At 39.1% G+C, this 19,125-nt stretch overlaps 1 protein-coding gene across 1 annotated transcript; it reads left to right on the top strand.

The window, feature by feature from the left end:
• The first annotated feature begins 932 nt into the window (after window positions 1-932).
• On the top strand, window positions 933-19,046 carry LOC135080611 (exocyst complex component 5). The gene is made up of 14 exons (XM_063975290.1): window positions 933-1,092; window positions 1,182-1,313; window positions 1,460-1,567; window positions 2,597-2,794; window positions 3,165-3,413; window positions 3,537-3,754; window positions 4,177-4,404; window positions 4,897-5,056; window positions 7,754-7,897; window positions 8,411-8,499; window positions 8,748-8,937; window positions 9,619-9,775; window positions 15,181-15,353; window positions 18,667-19,046. Exons 1-14 carry the CDS (start codon window positions 1,060-1,062, stop codon window positions 18,760-18,762), a joined length of 2,175 nt encoding a protein of 724 aa, XP_063831360.1. The 5' UTR covers window positions 933-1,059; the 3' UTR covers window positions 18,763-19,046.
• Window positions 19,047-19,125: the final 79 nt, after the last annotated feature.

Here is a 19,125-nt window from a genome sequence, read left to right as displayed (position 1 = left end):
ACTTATATAGGAAAATAAGCAATGGAACAATACGTAAGCATAATTGCATAAAAAAGTAAAATAATTGCGTTTAAATAAAACCGACTAAAAATTAAACTGACTCCGAAAAAGTATACACTAAAAGTAGAAAAATAATTTTACGTTATCTCCAATATTGTCGAAGTTATCGCTAGAAAACTAAATAAAGTATCGTATATTTTTTATTTAAAATTAATTAGTAATCGGAATAAGTGAATACTTAAAATAATATCGATTAAATTTACAGATTATTGTCTATGACTCACAGGTTACAGCACTGATGTGTCAGAGACAAGTCATAGACAATATGGAGATAACACATGATTTTAAACGTCAAGTCAATTTGACAAGTCTCACAAATTTTCATCGTCCACGTATTTTGCTAAAATAATTTGTTTCAAAGATTGATTTCAAACTTGTATAAACGTGAAAATAAAGTTGGTTTCATGGGCTTGTTAAATAATGTGTATGATATTATGAACACGTAAGTGATTATGGTGTAATTGTGTATGAAAGTGTTTGTTTACATCTCTGCTGGATTCTAAAAAATCAAGGTATAACACCCTGTATTATAAATAATTATGTTGATTTGGTTAGGTTGTGCTGCTGTGTGTCTGGGTAAGTAAAGAAGAAAAATAATTAAATAGAAGCTCAATCAAACACGAATAATAACACGATAGTTAACAAAATAAATGCGTGTTTTACATGTACTACATCATTTATGTAGTTATTTTTTATGCAGTAATTTTACTGTTACGAAAAAAGCATAATATCTAAATAGTTTAATATTTTGGAATATAATTGAAATCAACAAAAATAAAATAATCTTGTCCAATGAAGTCTGGAAGGGAAAAAAATACTTAAAAACGACAACACTTATCAAATAAAAAAAATAAAAATGTCATCATGACAGCGGTGGAGGTCATTTTTTTCAGGAAAACTTGGGAAGGAGGCGTTTTGTGTTTATTTTCTCAATTATATACTTAATAAATATTTATTACTTTCTTCTAACCACATTTTATAGTTTAAAACGTTTCCAAGATGATGAACCAATATATAAAAGAATTGGAGCATGTAAGTAACATGTAATTTAATGCTGTGTGTGAAAAGTTTACAAGTACAAATTGAAGTACTTAATTTATGCGGTTAATATTAATTTTTAGGATCCGTTTGATCCCGACGAGTTTGTTGAAAGAATGGTGCGCCGGGGTATGATGGAGTCACGCTTGCAAGATGATCAGTTCGATCCCGAAATGATACATGACATATTTACTCAAGCTATTCAAGATTTGAAGGTAATTTTTATCAGTTATCCAGGTTGTTTTTCTGGATAGAAGAAATTTTTAAAAGTTTTATTTGTGCACACTGCGTTACATCTATCAATTATTTACCTACATTACTTTCCTAAACGAGTTGTAATTTAAACAATTAAAATATCCAGGTTTTACAAGAACGGCAAGAACGTAAATGTGCCAGATTGGAACAAGCAGTGCAAGAGGAAGAGAAGCTATATGGTGCTAGATTGTCTGAGATCATGGATCAACATACTGTAAGTAAAATCATAATTTGTTAGGTACTTAATCGCAGACCACTATAGGTCAGTCAGTGCCTGAGGTATGAGAAAGGAGATCTGAAGTCATGCTGACTTTTGACCAAAAACAACCCTCCCATGCTGCTACCATATCTCGGGCATTGACTCAGTTACATGCTAGACGTATAATTCAAATTGGAAAAGTCATTATGTAACCAAAACACCAATAGACATTCTAAATAATTTTGCCGGAAGCATCTGAATGCAGTCTGCTACACCGGTCACTGTCAAAATCCTACAGGGAGGCTTGTATTCAGCAATGGACCTATGGTTGAAACAAACAAATCCAAAAAATATTCATGTACACACGACAGCACATCAGGCTACCCATTTTTGTTGCAAACTCGCCCCTATTACAACAGCACAAGAACCCTCACAATGGAAGGGACCAAAGGGGAAGAGGAATGTTGGGAGACCCAAAGAAAGGTGGGCTGATGATATAATGAGAGTAGCGGGAGAAAATTGGCTCGACCTAGCCCAGGACAGGAAGAAATGGAGCGGAATGGAGGAGGCTTTTGCCCATACAGGGGTGCCACAAGAGTGAAGACAAATGCTTCTAACTTAATTTATAAAATTGTAAACTTGTGGAAATAAAAGCTTTTTATTTATTATTATTTATTATATTTAACTGCCTAAATAATAATAAAAACACAGAATGTACTTTTTTAAGTTGCCTCAAGACAATGGGAGGTAAATAAGTAGTTAATATTATTCATGATAATTCATGCTAAATCATGTATTTCCTCCGCCATTTTCCGCAGTTTGGCACTTCACGTCACATCATTTTACCGAAGTCAGCCCTATAGCTTCGGCGCTGTGCCGATCACTGACGTTTTTCAACAAAATGGTGCTTGACTCTTGAGACAGGCTAAATTACACCATATTGTTAATGACATTGAGCATACATTTGTTTAAATACCTTCGCGAAGTAAAACTTCTGTACGTAGTACTTATTATTATTCTGTGCTTATACTATATTGTTTTCAGCACTGTGTGAACGTCTTCAGCTCCCTCGACGAGCGCATGTCTCGCTGCGGTGGTCGCGCTCTTGACGTGGGAGAGAAGTTGGGCGCCGCCAGAGCGCCGAGAGCCCGCGCCGCCGCCGCCAGGGATTTGTTGGCGCATCTTACCCACTTCCTAAACCCGGGCCCTGTGCTTACGGACTTGTTCAACGATCCCAATAAGGTATACAATAGATTATTATTTGTTACTAGCTATGCCTGTAGCTTTTATGCATGGAATCAGAGTCGTACATGTAGACAAACAAGACCTGTTTTGTACCTAGATTCAGTACAGGCAGGTTAGTAGGCTACATTTCAGATTTTACATAACTGGTGAGAATAAAGTGAAATTTAGCATAGTTAGCATATTAAACTGCTTTGAAGCTTTCAAGTTAGATTTCATAAATAACCAGAAAGACAAAACAAGTTTTAAGAAAGATCACTTACAATACCAACATTACTCAATACTTTATTGCATTTCACAGTGTAGATATAAGATCACTAACTTTGTCATGATTTCATGTTAATATAACAAGTTTTATTCTTCTCCATAGCTAAATGAAGCTGCAGATGTCATACAAAAACTTCACACTATCGCCCAAGAACTACCGCCTGACAAATTCGAAGTGGCCAAGAAGAAGATTGAAGCTAAATATGACGAGATCGAAAGGAACCTTATTGAGGAGTTTGTTAAGGCCCAAAATCAAGGGAACATGGCTAAAATGAAGGATATTGCCAACATTATGACCAATTTCAAAGGGTACTCGCAATGCGTGGATGCTTTTATTGAAACCAGTCAAATGGTATGTTGTTATAATGTGTGCAGTTGGTATCACAAAGTATTTCACAAAATATCCCATCTTCGCTATTTCACAATATCCCATTTTTTATAATGTTAAGTTTCTTCTACCCTTAATATGTTACAGAATACTCTACTCGGCAAGGACATATTCACGGCAGTGTTACCACTTTGCAAAAAGAACTATACCATAATCAGCAATGTATTTCCAAACCCAGACCAAGTGATGAGCAAGTTTGTGTTGAACATCTTCCATCTGAAACTCCAGAAGTACATCCAGACTAAATTGGCTGACAAGAGTGATGTTGAAAAATATCTGAGGAACCTATTTGACATGTATACCAGGTTGGTCTAGTTTTTGTTCATTTCTTTTTCCACCAATCTTCAGTAGAGAGTTTGTATGCTTCTCTTCTCAAATTCAAAATCTTTATAGGCCCTTTTCAGGGCACTACACATGTCCCAATATAGCTTGCCCTACTACTACTCTGAGACAACATAAATCGGCTGATGCTAAGAAGTGGCAGAGTAAATTTTTCACTGACACTTGTAATGTGTATGTATAAACATAAGAATACAGACCTCACATGAAATAAAGTAGATCTGTATGACAACATTTAAGATTTTGATTGACATTTACCAACCTGCCTCAATTTGAATCGGATACACAGACTGTCTAACTGCAAGCAAGAACAGTGAGGTCTAATTTTCATCTTATTCCCTCAATTGATTTTGAACCCTACACTTAATATTTAAACACCAATTTGCAGCACACAGCGTGTTTGCGACGAGCTAGTGGCCGCCGGTTTGGTGTCAGCTGACGGCAACACGACCACCGGCGATCTTCGGCGGGAAGCGCTCGTGAACGGAGCGATGGCCGGCGCGAATGACGGATACCCCGCGCTGGAGAAACGGAGACTCGTCGCTGCGCTGTCTAACTCGCTCAATGGATACTATAGCGACAAACAGCATGTGAAGAAGCAGATACAGGGTGGAGGGTAAGTTGGTGTTAGTCGCTGTCAAATTGTCTTTGTATAGAGGCTAAACGACGGGTACCCCGCACTAGAAAAATGGTGAAATGGAGACTGGTCCCTGCACTGTCTCACTCAACAGCATGTCAAATAGCAGATACAAGGTGGTGGAGGGTAAATCGGATTCCTTGTCCAATTGTCTTCGGTACAGAAGCAGAGAGCTGAATGTAACTGGTTCTTGAGCGATACAAAGACAGGAGACAGATACTTTAGTTATCCCCCGAAATCCGCTATGTAGGGGACGGACAAAAGACGGTGAAACTATGACGTTACTAAAGGCACGTCCAACCTTAATGAGGGCATGCCCATTGTGTCATACACTACTTTTTTACATTACCCTATCGGACACGCAAATCGGGCTAAATCCTTCATTTGCCTCTGGAAAATCAGAAAGCGTCGTGCAGTGGAGAATAACAATAATTAATTAATTTATAACTCATAGCGAATGTTTTATTCCAGTTTTCAAGAGCTCCGTCGTGATTTGCAAGCGGTGATCGGGACGCGCGCCAACATCAACATAGCGCAGATAGAAAACTATGGCGGGGAAACTTTCCTCAGTGAACAGCTGGTTGAGAGGATGCTTTGCGATGCGCAGACGTCATTCCTGAGATGCAAAACGGTACGCTGATTTATTGTACTGTTAATACTGTTACTACACTCAATCTTTTATTGCATCTATCATGAACTTTAAATTAAAACATATGGGCTGCGTAGGGCACGGTAATTAGGAGATACTGTTAGTTGCACATAATATAAGATTTTAAACTTTTGCGTTCCATATCATAATGTAACTCGTTAATAAACGTCGCCGTGTCTTACTATTTTAGTTGCACATAATGTTCTAAAACAGCATGCTGTGCGATACCCAAACGTCTTTCTGGGGATACTGAACGGTACGCTCATTGGATTCAATGCATGGTTGAACATAATGTTCACACTTTTTTTAACGACTAGTAATGAATTTGTTTCAACAAAAATTACACTAGTTTACAAAAAAATAGTTTTTCTTTTACCCAAAGATAATTCATATTGGGTGTGTTTACTACCAGCCCCCTTATTACAAAAATATATGTCTCAAATTTTTATCACGTCAAGTTTTTGAGATATCCACATTAACTTAAGTAAGCTGTCTTGTCAGCCGTGTCGGTATTTCTACTTTATTTTAATTGCGTTTAAGTATTATTTTAACATTTGCACTTGTTTTAAAATGTCACCAAGGCAGTGTAAATTAAGCCCAAATAACTTTTGCTAAGTTTGTGGTCAAATTATATTGTAAAAAAATAAGAGACCAATCACTAAGGCCGTAAAACGGGCCTATTTCTATTACTTTCAAATCTCGGTAACAAATCTGTTAAAAAATGGGTTCCTGGTGTAGTGTGCGAAAATTTGAGAAGTATATTATTGCACTAGGCTGCAGGATAAAGAAAACATATACGATAGGGCGCCCCAATGTTATGGAGAGAACCAACAAATCACTCTAATGACTGTTACTTTTCTGCCTCACTGAAACTGCAGGTTTTAATCACAAAAACCAAGAACATATAATATCCTGATGTTGCATCAGTCACAAAACCTGTGTTACAATCTGAAGGAGTTCTTTATCCGTCATTACCCAGCAATTCCAGTAAGGGAAAGATGCTTGATATTAATTTAAAGCAGCTGTGAAAAGTTTCCTGGGAAACTATAAAATCTGAGAATTATGCAAAAATTGTTTCCAAATTATTGAGGAATTACCAAAGAATGGGTGTGAATAAGTCGTTAAAAATTCATTTTTTACATTCTCACCTGGATTTTTTTCCTGAGAACCTGGGAAGCGTGAGTGTTGAGCATGGCGAAAGTTTTCACCAGGATTTGAAGGTTTTTGAGGAAAGATACCAAGGAATTTGGGATAAAAATATGTTAGTGGATTGCTGCTGGTCTATAATAAGGGAAACTGATACTAATCAGTATAAAAGAAGGAGTAACACGACATATTTTTGATTGTTTTTAGAGATAAATGTATAAAAATGATAAAAATTAAAATAATCAATATTTACAAAATTTGACGTCCTAAATTTTTTCTAAGTTCAGTTTTTAAGTAAGGGTTAATAAGTCTACCGATACATATCAGTTTCATCTCTGGGTAAAAAACCTTGTAAACTAGTGTTATTTGTACCTAATTAATTATTACAGCAATCCAATTAAACCCAATCTTGACCAAAAATATTGAGATCATTATTAGTTTTAAAGAGATCGGCGAAAAGTCTATTTTGGATAAGTATTTGAAACACTTGAGTTATTGAGTTATTTTGACTATCTTTGATTTTATATTTGACTGAAATCTCTTTCTCAAAAATAATTTATAAGGATCAGAGTTCACATGTTAGCTAAAAACACAGTTTTTGCTCGTTGTGTTTATGCTAAAACTGCGGGATACAGCCCCGCAGTCACGGTAATACTATCTATACAGTATTCCAACTCGGCCATATTTTTAAAATAAATGTCAACAGCCGCGCGGTACGTCACGGTATGACAACATGCGATAGGGCTGCCCACCTGCAGACCCTATTTTCATTACATCTGCCTACTTAGAATTTTCTAGTTTTGTAAATGTATTTTGTGATTGTAATTTTCATTTTATTTTGACAATCAAAATACTTTGTGAATGAAATAGGATAAAAATTCATGTTGTTTTGTGATTAGTAGATTTAATTTAAAAAAAAAATATGTGTTAAGATTTAGTTAGTAACAAATCTTATGCGACCGTAAAATGTATGCGCCTCGACTGAGGCGTACAAAATGCTTGATTGTTATACAGGGTGATAGGTAAATGGGTTTATAAGCCGACACTAGCCCATTTTAACATGACGTGCATATTAATGGTATGGTGAAGTCAGAAAATTGATAAAATTATTTTAATAATTTTAATTTTTATACAAAATCTGACTGTACATTTTATTTTGTATGAAAATTAAAAAAAATAAAATGATATCACTGACTTCACCATACCATTTAATGTTAAGATGGGTTAGTGTGGGCTTATAAACCCATTTACCTAACACCCTGTATCAATAGGTACTTGTAATTATTTTTATAAAAAAGAAAGAGCGCTTACTGTTTAAAAAACAACACATCGTACGTTTATTACTGTGGCACTTTCGCGACACCCCCGACTTTTGCATGTCGAGCGCATACCGAGATTTGAATTTCGAAGGAAAGCTCGCGTTTCGTCCGTTTATATGAAGTTACAATACTGTATGATAGTATTACCGTGCCGCAGTTATTCTAGATGCAAAAGCCCATAAAGCGACATCTTTTGACCAAATCTTGTTCACAGCTTTGCACTCCTAACGAGCTGCCTGTCACAACGGTTGCGCTTCTCGATGTGTTGATCCAACATCTACTGATCGAGCACGTAGACTACGCGCTAGACTTGGGCTTGCAGTCCATACCCATTGCTGAGAGCAAGTCTCCGCCTCAGGTATGTGTCATTTTTTACGGAAAAACCCTTTATCTTGCGTAGGGGTTAGTGTGAGCTATACCTTTTACTTTGTATTTTTATTGGGTAAGTGTGAGCAAGGGTTATGTAGGATTTTCTGTCATCTTTATTTCAGTCATATTTGATCACTAGCTTTTGCCCGCGGCTTTACCCGCGTGAAATTTAGTGTCACACTCACAGATCGGCATAAATTATATGTTATGTCTATATGTTAATCTGGGTTACAAACAATAATACTGTAAAGTTTCAACAAAATCCGTTCAGTAGTTTTTGCGTGAAAGAGTAACAAACATCCAGACATCCAAACTTTCGCATTTTTATAATATTAGTAGGATTAGTAGGATTTTGGCAAATTCATATAACCACTGTGGTAATTTCTTATCACCACATAACGCAAAAAAAAACAACTTATCAGGATGTCGTCATACAGTTTAATGCTTGCTAAACCGACTCGATTGACAAAGTAGAAATTAATAGGTACTATTCTTGTTACAGATCTACTTTTTTGATATCGTGAAGGAAGCAAACGCAATAGTGAAGATGTTTGTCGATCACTTTCAAGAATCCATTTTGCCTTGTATAAGGTGAGTTACTGCCCCATTTGATAACAATATCCCATAAAGATGTCTCTCCCATATGTTTTGTGAGATAAAGGGAACTATATCACTAGTTCTCGAACTCAATTGACTATTTATTTATTGATCTAATTTTACCGCTAACTTAGTTACAGGGCTAAAATTAAATATTTTTGTTATCTTTGAATAACAATTGTCGGTTAACGTTGTTAACTTCCCAATTTTTTGCTCATTTACTACATCCATTTTTATTTTAGTACCTCGTCAAAGCAAAGCGAGTGCGTGCAAAAGAAGACAGCAATCATGGAACAGTTGGAGAACAAACTGGACGCGGGCCTAGAACGCGCTATCTCGGCCATAGTGGGCTGGGTCAAACTGCACCTTCAGACGGAGCAGAAAAAGACCGACTTCAAACCTGAGGGCGACATTGATACGCTGGCTTCGCCTGTAAGTTGACTACAATTACTTATTATTCGACTGCAATCATGGAACAGCTAGATAACAAATTAGACGCGGGTCTAGAGCGCGCTATCTCAGCTATAGTGGGCTGGGTCAAACTGCACCTTCAGACGGAACAGAAAAAGACCGACTTTAAACCTGAGGGGGACATTGATACGCTGGCTTCGCCTGTAAGTTATCTATAATAATACGGGCATTTATAAGGCTAAAAGGGCTAAAATATGAGAAATTGTGAGTCAAAACACAGTCCACACCCAAAGCTTTTAGCAGATGGCGCCACGGCGATGGATGGTACGGACATATACAACTGTTGAAACTTTGTCATAGTGTAGATTTCCAGCGCATAACTAAATAGGTTCCCACGGCAGTGGAGAAATACGGGCGGGTGTGTTTATGCTATAGTCTGGTCCGTGAGCACGTAGAATTTTGTCCAATGACCCCAAGCTACCCATCCTTATCGCTCGCGCGTAATTATATTGCTGTCGCGACTGTGCGACGGGCGCCCGCAGTGAGTGTGCGAGCGCGATAGCAACATAATTACGCGCGAGCGATAAGGATGGGTAGCTAGGGGTCATTGGACAAAATTCTACGTGCTCACGGACCTGGCTTTACGTCAACAGAACTACTATCAAGTACTTGGAGCTATAATCCCTTTTTTATCATTACCAGGCCTGCCTCGCCGTGGTCTCGTATCTAAACTCAGTGACGGACAAGATTCACTCGGGGCTGGAGGGTGCCAACCTGCGCGCCGTCTCGCTGGAGCTGGCTGTACGCCTGCACCGCGTCATCTACGACCACCTGCAGAACTTCCAGTTCAACTCCGCTGGTAAGACGATTCTAACTTGAGTCATATCAGGCCTGTTCATCTCCGCGAGTTTACATCGAAAACAAAACACGCACGATGGCCCACTTACAGGATACTATTCGACAAGGCCTCACATACGAGCAAACATTGACTCACGCACGCGTATTCTTGTGTATGATGGAAGAAAATAAAGAAAATGGTGTACTAAATACTGTGCAGTATTTAACTGCCTAAATAATAATAAAAACACAGAATGTACTTTTTTAAGTTGCCTCAAGACACTGAAAGGTAAATAAGTAGTTAATATTATTCGTGATATTTCATGCTAAATCATGTATTTGCTCCGCCATTTTCCGCAGTTTGGCACCTCACGTCACATCATTTTACCGAAGTCAGCCCTATAGTTTCGGCGCAGTGCCGATCACTGACGTGTGTCAACAAAATGGTGCTTGACTCTTGAGACAGGCTAAATTACACCATATTGTTAATGACATTGAGCATAATTTTTTTTAAATACCTTCGCGAAGTAAAACTTCTGTGCGTAGTACTTATTATTATTCTGTGGTCATATTGCCATTGATTAAGGCACATTTTACTCGGTGACGCACAAGATCCTGTCTCGCTGGAGCTGGCCGTGCGCCTGCACCGCGTCATCTACGACCACCTGCAGAACTTCCAGTTCAACTCCGCTGGTGAGACGACACTCTAACTTGAGTCATATTGCCATTGATTAAGGCACATTTTTCTCGGTGACGGACTGATCCCCTCTGTGCTGGATGGTAAGAGGACACTAACTTGAGTCATATTGCCATTGATTAAGGTTCATTTTACTCGATGACGGACTGGTCCACTCGGGGCTAGACGGCGCCAACCTGCGCGCCGTGTCGCTGGAGCTTCAACTCGGCTGGTGAGGCGACACTAACTTGAGTCATATTGCCATTGATTAAGGCACATTTTACTCGGTGACGCACAAGATTCTGTGTTCCTGGAGCTGGCCGTGTGCCTGCACCGCGTCATCTACGACCACCTGCAGAACTTCCAGTTCAACTCCGCTGGTGAGGCGACACTCTAACTTGAGCCATATTGCCATTGATTAAGGCACATTTTGCTCGGTGACGGACTGATCCCCTCTGTGCTGGATGGTAAGAGGACACTAACTTGAGTCATATTGCCATTGATTAAGGTTCATTTTACTCGGTGACGGACTGGTCCACTCGGGGCTGGAGGGCGCCAACCTGCGCGCCGTGTCGCTGGAGCTTCAACTCGGCTGGTGAGACGACACTCTAACTTGAGCCATATTGCGATTGATTAAGGCACATTTTACTTGGTGACGCACAAGATCCTGTGACCCTGCAGCTGGCCGTCTGCCTGCACCGCGTCATCTACGACCACCTGCAGAACTTCCAGTTCAACTCCGCTGGTGAGACGACACTCTAACTTGAGCCATATTGCCATTTATTAAGGTTCATTTTACTCGGTGACGGACTGATCCCCTCTGTGCTAGATGGTAAGAGGACACTAACTTGAGCCATATTGCCACTGATTAAGGCACATTTTACTCGGTGACACAAGATCCTGTGTCCCTGAAGCTGGCCGTGCGCCTGCACCGCGTCATCTACGACCACCTGCAGAACTTCCAGTTCAACTCCGCTGGTGAGACCACTGTAACACTACCGCTATTAAAAAAACACTGCAAAGGACACTGTATTGACCATCAAAAATCACAGGTATTCAGGTAGGTAAATACTATTTTTCATTTTATGTAACGAATGCGCTGACTGCGCTACTGAGCGCAGCGTGACGCTGCGCAAGCGCTGGCGAGAGAACGACGTTGGAAATACGCTAGTGTGAGAAAATCTGTAGAGGCTGATACTATTATTATTGTTGTTAAATGTGGCGATATCAATCTACGATGTGACAATAAAATCCTGTAGTCTTTTGTCAAATGCTGTCTCATTAATTAATTACAAGTCCAAGCCACGATAGCCGAACGGTGAAAGGGTCGGACTGGCCGACTAGTGATCCGGGGAACGCGGGTTCGGGCCCCGCCGCCGCTCGACTATTGTGGTGAGCTCACTCGTGATACAAGCATATTTAGCTTAGTACGAGGGGCTAACAGGACTATTAGTATTTAAAGGGATTTAACAAAAATCCTCTGAGTGTCACTAAGGCTAAATACTGACTTTATTAGTAGACACGATAATGCGACATGAAAAAATCGGTGGCAAGTCTAATGTGCATGCGAATCTAGCGCTATTACCGGAGGCGCACGCGCTGTTCGATGTTCATTTGTCAGTCTTGATGGTTATACTGGCGTCGACAAGCTTTTAAACGTAGAATAAGGCATACTGCCTTACATAATCAGTCATGACGGCTGGCCTAATGCGCGTGCAGCGCCACTAAACGCACTATAAGATATTCATTCATTTATCAGTACACATTAGAGAAGATGATGATGATAGCCATATAAATAACTAGCGGCCGCCCGCGACTTCGTACGCGTGGACCTCGTTTTACACCCGTTATACAGTCGTGGTCAACTAATTAGGGACGTTATATGACTAAAACACAAGACCGTCTCTCCAGTCCCAAAAAAAAATCTTCACGAGGCTTTGTAGCTTGTGCCTATTAATAACAAGTAATTTGGCTAGTATTCTAAATATTTAAAGGCCAGAAAAGAAACTAGCTATAGTCTATCCAATATAGCTTGATTAGAATGACAGCTTTCAAACGAATGTGACTAGTGCTGGGTATGTTTCGTACGGTTCACATAGATGTATCGATAAGTTTTCGAACAAATGATATAAAAAAATGCACCCAATTTTTCTTCATATCTTTATTCATAAAAATTACAATTAAAATTTATATTTAAAGACAGTAAAATTTAAAATGTATGTCAAGAGTGTACAACCGAAGTCGTAGTCATCATCATCAGTGTTCTTCAGTGGTTTTTTCCTCTCGCTAGAGGGCGGTGGACATCTCTTCTAGAGCAACGGTGCTATGAATACCCAAAAAATTACCGGTGATTGATTTCCGATGTTTGCTTATTTAAGAATGAAAATGTTTTTTGGTTTTTAATAGTGAACATTTAGAAAAACGTATAACTTGACTTAAATATGTTAAAAAATTAGTTAGAAAAAAAAAATTAGTTAAATATGTTAAAAAATTAGTTATAATTTTAATATGACATTTGTCGATATGTCCCATCACTAACATTTTTGTAACTCGAGATAACCTTGTAGAGACGTCGTTAATAAATCTAGCTTGATTTTTATGATTTCGAATTACTACTTATTGGTGTAATTTAACGCTGCATTTACACGTAATTAACATTTTTATTGGAAGCACTGTCGTCGAAAATATTGTTTGTAGGTCAGACGTGAATTATTTCACGTCCGCCAATATTTAGCTCTCATTGATCGCTGCTACAAAGTTATGTCGTTACTTTTGATGGCAGCTGTCATTCTAATCAAGCTATATTGGATAGACTATAGTTGCGATCAATATTTTTAAAATAAATAAATCATTGCCACCTACACATTTATTGACCTAGGGATGGACAACTAATTAGGGACACGTAACACCTTCTCTGTAAATGTAAATAAATTGGAAATTATTTAAGTGTTTATTACATAAAAAGTTTTCATTAATAAATATAGAATACAAAACAAAATCATCAAACGTATTTTTATAACCAATATGGTTGGTTTTGTTGGTTATAACCATTTGAGATCGGCGCGGCATGGATGCAATCAAATCATTACAGGTTTCTAAAGAAATATTATTCCAAATACCATTAAATGCCACGAAATGCTGATTTTTAGTGCCAGTACGTTGAGCTGCAACTTTTTCCTTCGTTTCATACCATAAGCTCTATAGGGGTTAAGTCTGAGTTGTTTTCGGGCCAATCTAGTACCGTCACTGACTGTTGCGCTAGGAATTATTAAACAGAGTACGCGGTATGTTTTGGCTCGTTATCATGTTGAAATGTTCATGAGACTGGTAAGACTTCTTCAGCATACGATAGCATCGTTTTCTCCAATATTTATTTGTATTGGAATTGCTCAAGTTTAACTTCAATTCTTTTTATAGGTTACACTCTATGTCCAGAAAAACAGTCCCAGATTTTTATTTTGCCGCCTGTATGTTTCACCTGCTTCTTCGTTTACTTTGGTATCATTTCGGACTTTACAGGTCGTCGCACGTTGTCTGTCATCGGATGAAATAAGATTTATCTTGATTTCATCAGAAAACAGCACATTTATCCATTGAGCAAAAGCCTAATGTCCATACTTTCTTGCAAACGCCAATCTTGCTTCTTTGTGTTCCATCTTCAGTAGTGGAACTTTTCAAGGAACTCTTCCTACAAGCTTTGCCTCCACCAGTCGCCTTCCGACGGTACTCGCAGATACTCCAGCAGTCGGTTCTGGTCCAAAAATCTCGCTCTTGATCAGAACGAAACCATTAAAGGGGTCTCTCTTTGCGAGAGTGACCATTCTGCGATCCATCTTGTGGGGTTGTTTTTATTGGCCTCTTCCTTCTAGGCATACTTTCTGTGGTTTCATGATTTTGAAATAAGCCACTGCATCGTAGATTCATGTTTTTGGAACATTTCAGATGATCTGCAATTTACCAGTATGGCCATCCACACTGATAAAGATTGATTATAACTTAGCGCATTGTTGCTTGTCTTTCAGCCCATTACCTTTAATAATTTGATGAGTTTTTAACTCGCAAGATAAGAATATCGCTTTTCAAATTGACGCCGAAATTACAAATGAACAGAATAAAAGTTATTACTTTTTATTTTTTTAATTTAGAAGGAAAAACTTAACCGTCCCTAATTAGGTGGCCAGACCGTCCGTACCATAATTACCGATTCATGTGATTTGATTAAGATTTTTTATTAAGTTAGTAAGTTTTTTTGTTGTTATTGTATTCTGTTAAATAAAGTACTTGATAGTCAATATGTTTACAAAGTAACAGCCAGTAATATTGAATGAAGCTCACAATAATAGGATATGAACACTTAGTATTGCTTAGTATTCTATCTGTCCCTAATTAGTTGACCACGACTGTATATCATGTTGATAGATGGCGTTTCACGGCATGAATATTTACGAATGTCAAAAACAGTAGTTTGTCCAGCGCTGTAGATTTTAACCAATGACGATAGATGACGCTTGAAATTTATTTGTCACATATCGGCATAAATTATAGCCTATATGTTAATTTGGGTTATAAACAATAATACTGTAAAGTTTCAACAAAATCCGTTCAGTTATTTTTGCGTGAAAGAGTAACAAACATCCAGACATCACGACATCCAAACTTTCGCCTTTATAATATTAGTAGGATGACCGTTGTATCCTTGTCGAATGGCCTAGTCAAGCTGAGGAAGTATTTAACCTTATATTTGTCTTCAGGCGCAATGATAGCCATCTGCGACGTCAAGGAATACCGGTCGGCGGCGTGTGGGCGCGGCGGGCGGGCGGCGCCGGCGCCGGCGCACGCGCTGTTCGACGCGCTCCACGCGCTTTGCAACTTGCTGCTCGTCAAGCCGGAGAACCTGCATCAGGTCTGCGAGGGAGAAACTCTGGTGAGTTAATATCATCATCATCGTTATGATCATCATCATCAGATCCTTTTGTCCACGCTGTTTGAGGCTCTTTAACCTGCTACTCGTCAAGCCGGAGAACCTGCACTAGGTCTGCGAGGGGGAGACACTGGTAAGTCATCATCATCACTAGTAGGCCGAGGATGCGCGCCACTATAACCTTTTATCGAGTTTTATCGAGACACTATTGATTTTTCACGATGAGTCCATACATTTGTCGTCTATAATGTCGATATGATTTTAACATGTCGCCTGTCAGATCATTAAGTTTTTACTGACAGAGAGATCTAAACCCTGGACACTGGTAAGTAAGTCATTATTGTCAGGTCAGATCATTTAGTCTCCACAGCCACTGCAGAAACTGCACCAGGCCTGTAAGGGAAAGACTGGTAAGTCTACACAGTACACATTTCAACATCATCATCATCAGATCCTTTTGTCCGCTCTGCACGCGCTCTGCAACCTGCTGCTCGTCAAGCCGGAGAACCTGCACCAGGTCTGCGAGGGAGAAACTCTGGTGAGTTAATATCATCATCATCGTTATGATCATCATCATCAGATCCTTTTGTCCACGCTGTTTGAGGCTCTTTAACCTGCTACTCGTCAAGCCGGAGAACCTGCACTAGGTCTGCGAGGGGGAGACACTGGTAAGTCATCATCATCACTAGTAGGCCGAGGATGCGCGCCACTATAAACTTTTATCGAGTTTTATCGAGACACTATTGATTTTTCACGATAAGCCCATACATTTGTCGTCTATAATGTCGATATGATTTTAACATGTCGCCTGTCAGATCATTAAGTTTTCACTGACAGAGGGATCCAAACCCTGGACACTGGTAAGTAAGTCATTATTGTCAGGTCAGATCATTTAGTCTCCACAGCCACTGCAGAAACTGCACCAGGCCTGTAAGGGAAAGACTGGTAAGTCTACACAGTACACATTTCAACATCATCATCATCAGATCCTTTTGTCCGCTCTGCACGCGCTCTGCAACTTGCTGCTCGTCAAGCCCGAGAACCTGCATCAGGTCTGCGAGGGGAAGACGTTGGTAAGTTCATCATCAGCATGCTCGGTGTTTCTTTACGACATCGAATCAGCAATGAGGAGATCCGTAAACGAACTAAAGTCGCTGACATAACCCAACGGATTAGCAAGCTGAAGTGGCAATAGGCAGGGCACATAGTACGCAGAACTGACGGCCGATGGGGCAGCAAGGTTCTGGAATGCAGGCCGCGTACCGGAAAACGCAGCGTGGGACGTCCACCCACAAGGTGGACCGACGACATCATAAAGGTAGCAGGGAAGCGCTGGACGCAGGCCGCTACCAATCGATCAACATGGAAAGCATTGGGGGAGGCCTATGTTCAGCAGTGGACGTCCTATGGCTGAAAAGATGGTGATTTAGAACTGCAGAATTTGCGCTAGCTTTGCGAGGGGGAAACGCTGGTGAGTTATTATCATCATTAGGTCGTTTAATCTCCACTACAGAACCGCTATGGTAGCCGTGCTAGTCTACAAAGATTGATATTTCTACCTACACATGATTAATTATCATCATCATCACATCATTTAATTTCCATTGCAGAACCTGCACTACTTTAGGTAGCACATTTATTTCTAGACTAGCTTTCCGCCCGCGGCTTCGCCCGCGTGGGATTTTGTCTGTCACAGAAATGTCATATATCGGCCCGTTTACTGACCACAGCGACCAAGGTACCAGCCAAAAGGTAGTGGCTGCCACGAGTGATCAGTGGCGGCTATAGTTTGGAATAGTATCGAGTGGCCGCCTTGACATGTCGCGGACATTGAGTCACAAGTAGCCGCCATCAGTGTCGCAGACACTTTAGTCGCGAGTGGACGCCACTCGCTACACGTATGTTGCGATTCCATATAATATATACATTTATGTAAAACGTGTGAAAGATCATGTAAACAAGTTGTCACCAGCTACTGGTGACTGTTGCTGGTGGCCCGTTAGCGCGGAGCTTAATGAATTCAAGAAAACATCACGATTCCAGACGATATTTTTTTAAATTCAAAGATTAAGTAAAAAAAAGTACCTTTAAAGAATATAAGTTAGGAATATTTAAATTGGAATCGAATCAAGGGATATATTTTTATAACCTTGACAACTTAAAAACTTTACATTTTTTGTATGAACTTACTAGACTTTCTTTGTAGTGTATCATCTCTTTTTTTTATTTAGATGTTATCATACAAGTGTTTAGCATTTCCAAAAACACGATTTAGAATTTTCGCGTGTATACAGCTATAGTATTATAGTTTAAAATATTCAACAGTGTTTGGTTCAGCGACATATAACGGAACATCCCTCGTCTTTATGCTCTCGCCTAAAATAACCGCAAACTCGTTATTATAATTAGTCTATGGATACTGGATACTCGCGACTCTGTACTTTTCGTAGTGCAATTTGTAACCTGTTTTTTATCACGCTACGAAGCTGACTCGTAATTGGACAGGCTAGAAAATTAAATTAAAATACGAGTTTTGGACTACACAGTATCTGAAATATTCAGACAAGATCACAAGTTCACACTTATTAATTTGCATATCTAAATGATGATCGACAATTTTAAATAACACTAGTTTTGGCCGCAACTTTGAAAGTGAGTGAAAAAACGCCGCCAGTCATTCAAAGTCAACTATCTCTCATTTATATCGTGTTTCTAAGTTTTAAGTTAGTATAATTTAACAATTATAGAATACACTAGCGACCCGCCCCAGCTTCGCACTGGTGCTAAGTATACATTAAACCTTGCTCTTTAATCACCCTATCTATTAAAAAAACCGCATCAAAATCCGTTGCGTAGTTTTAAAGTTCTAAGGGACAGACAGCGGAAAGCGTCTTTGTTTATACTATGTAGTGATAAAGTAAAATCAACCTAGAAGTTTGAGTCCCTAGGAACCTTCCTCCTGGGCCCTTGCTTACTGACTTAGACTGTCCCAAAATTTGGGGGGTTCGATTCCCAGGTAGAACACGCTTATTGAAAAATAACGTTGTTCTCAGGTTGGTTAAGACATTGTTGACAAGTGATGAAACTTGCGTAAAAAAACACGAGTCCGAAGGCTCAATACTATTGAGCTAGTTTTGACATTAGAAAGAAAGAAAGACTTGACCACAAAATAACACACATACCTTATATGTATAGTTGCTTTATACACGGGCAAACCGCATTAGTAAATAATAAGAATGAGCAACTGTTTTGGAGTAAATGTTTGTTTACACTATAGGGTAATTAGCGTTTATTTACTTTACCTCTTTGTCCCCAGGCGGAGTTGGACCAGTCGATCCTGCACAATTTCATCCAGCTGCGCTCAGACTACAAGAGCCACAAGCTATCCACTTTCCTCAAAGGACTATCATAAGAAAACTGTTTTTAACACGCCTTATAACATTTTAGTTCGTTCGTGGAAACCGGTTTTGGAAAAAATCCACAGTATTTTTTCGGCATCGAATCTTTTAAGCGAACCCGAAACCTCCCGCGTAATTCGAACTGTCTTACACGCTGATATTATTTATATCAAGTTATTATTGTATACATTGTTGCTTTTGTATGTATACAGGGTGTTAGGTAAATGGGTATATGAGCCGACACTAGCCCATGTTAACATGGGCATATAAATGGTATGGTGAAGTCAGAAAATTAATATCTTCATTTTAATTATTTTAATTTTCATACAAATCTGATTAAAAAAAAAAAATTTTGTATGAAAATTTAAAAAAATAAA

The sequence above is a fragment of the Ostrinia nubilalis genome, chromosome 18 (assembly GCF_963855985.1).
Source record: "Ostrinia nubilalis chromosome 18, ilOstNubi1.1, whole genome shotgun sequence".
Classification (NCBI taxonomy): Eukaryota; Metazoa; Arthropoda; class Insecta; order Lepidoptera; family Crambidae; genus Ostrinia; species Ostrinia nubilalis.
The sequence above is the reverse complement of the archived record's forward strand: the minus strand, read 5'-3'. Positions and strand labels throughout refer to the sequence as shown.

Excerpts from the sequence above, each read along its gene's own strand:
- LOC135080611 (XM_063975290.1), top strand. The coding sequence starts at position 1,060 with ATGATGAACCAATATATAAAAGAATTGGAGCAT. Across the intron at positions 1,568-2,596 it reads AGATCATGGATCAACATACT|CACTGTGTGAACGTCTTCAG; the intron begins GTAAGTAAAATC and ends TATTGTTTTCAG. Across the intron at positions 3,755-4,176 it reads CTATTTGACATGTATACCAG|CACACAGCGTGTTTGCGACG; the intron begins GTTGGTCTAGTT and ends ACCAATTTGCAG.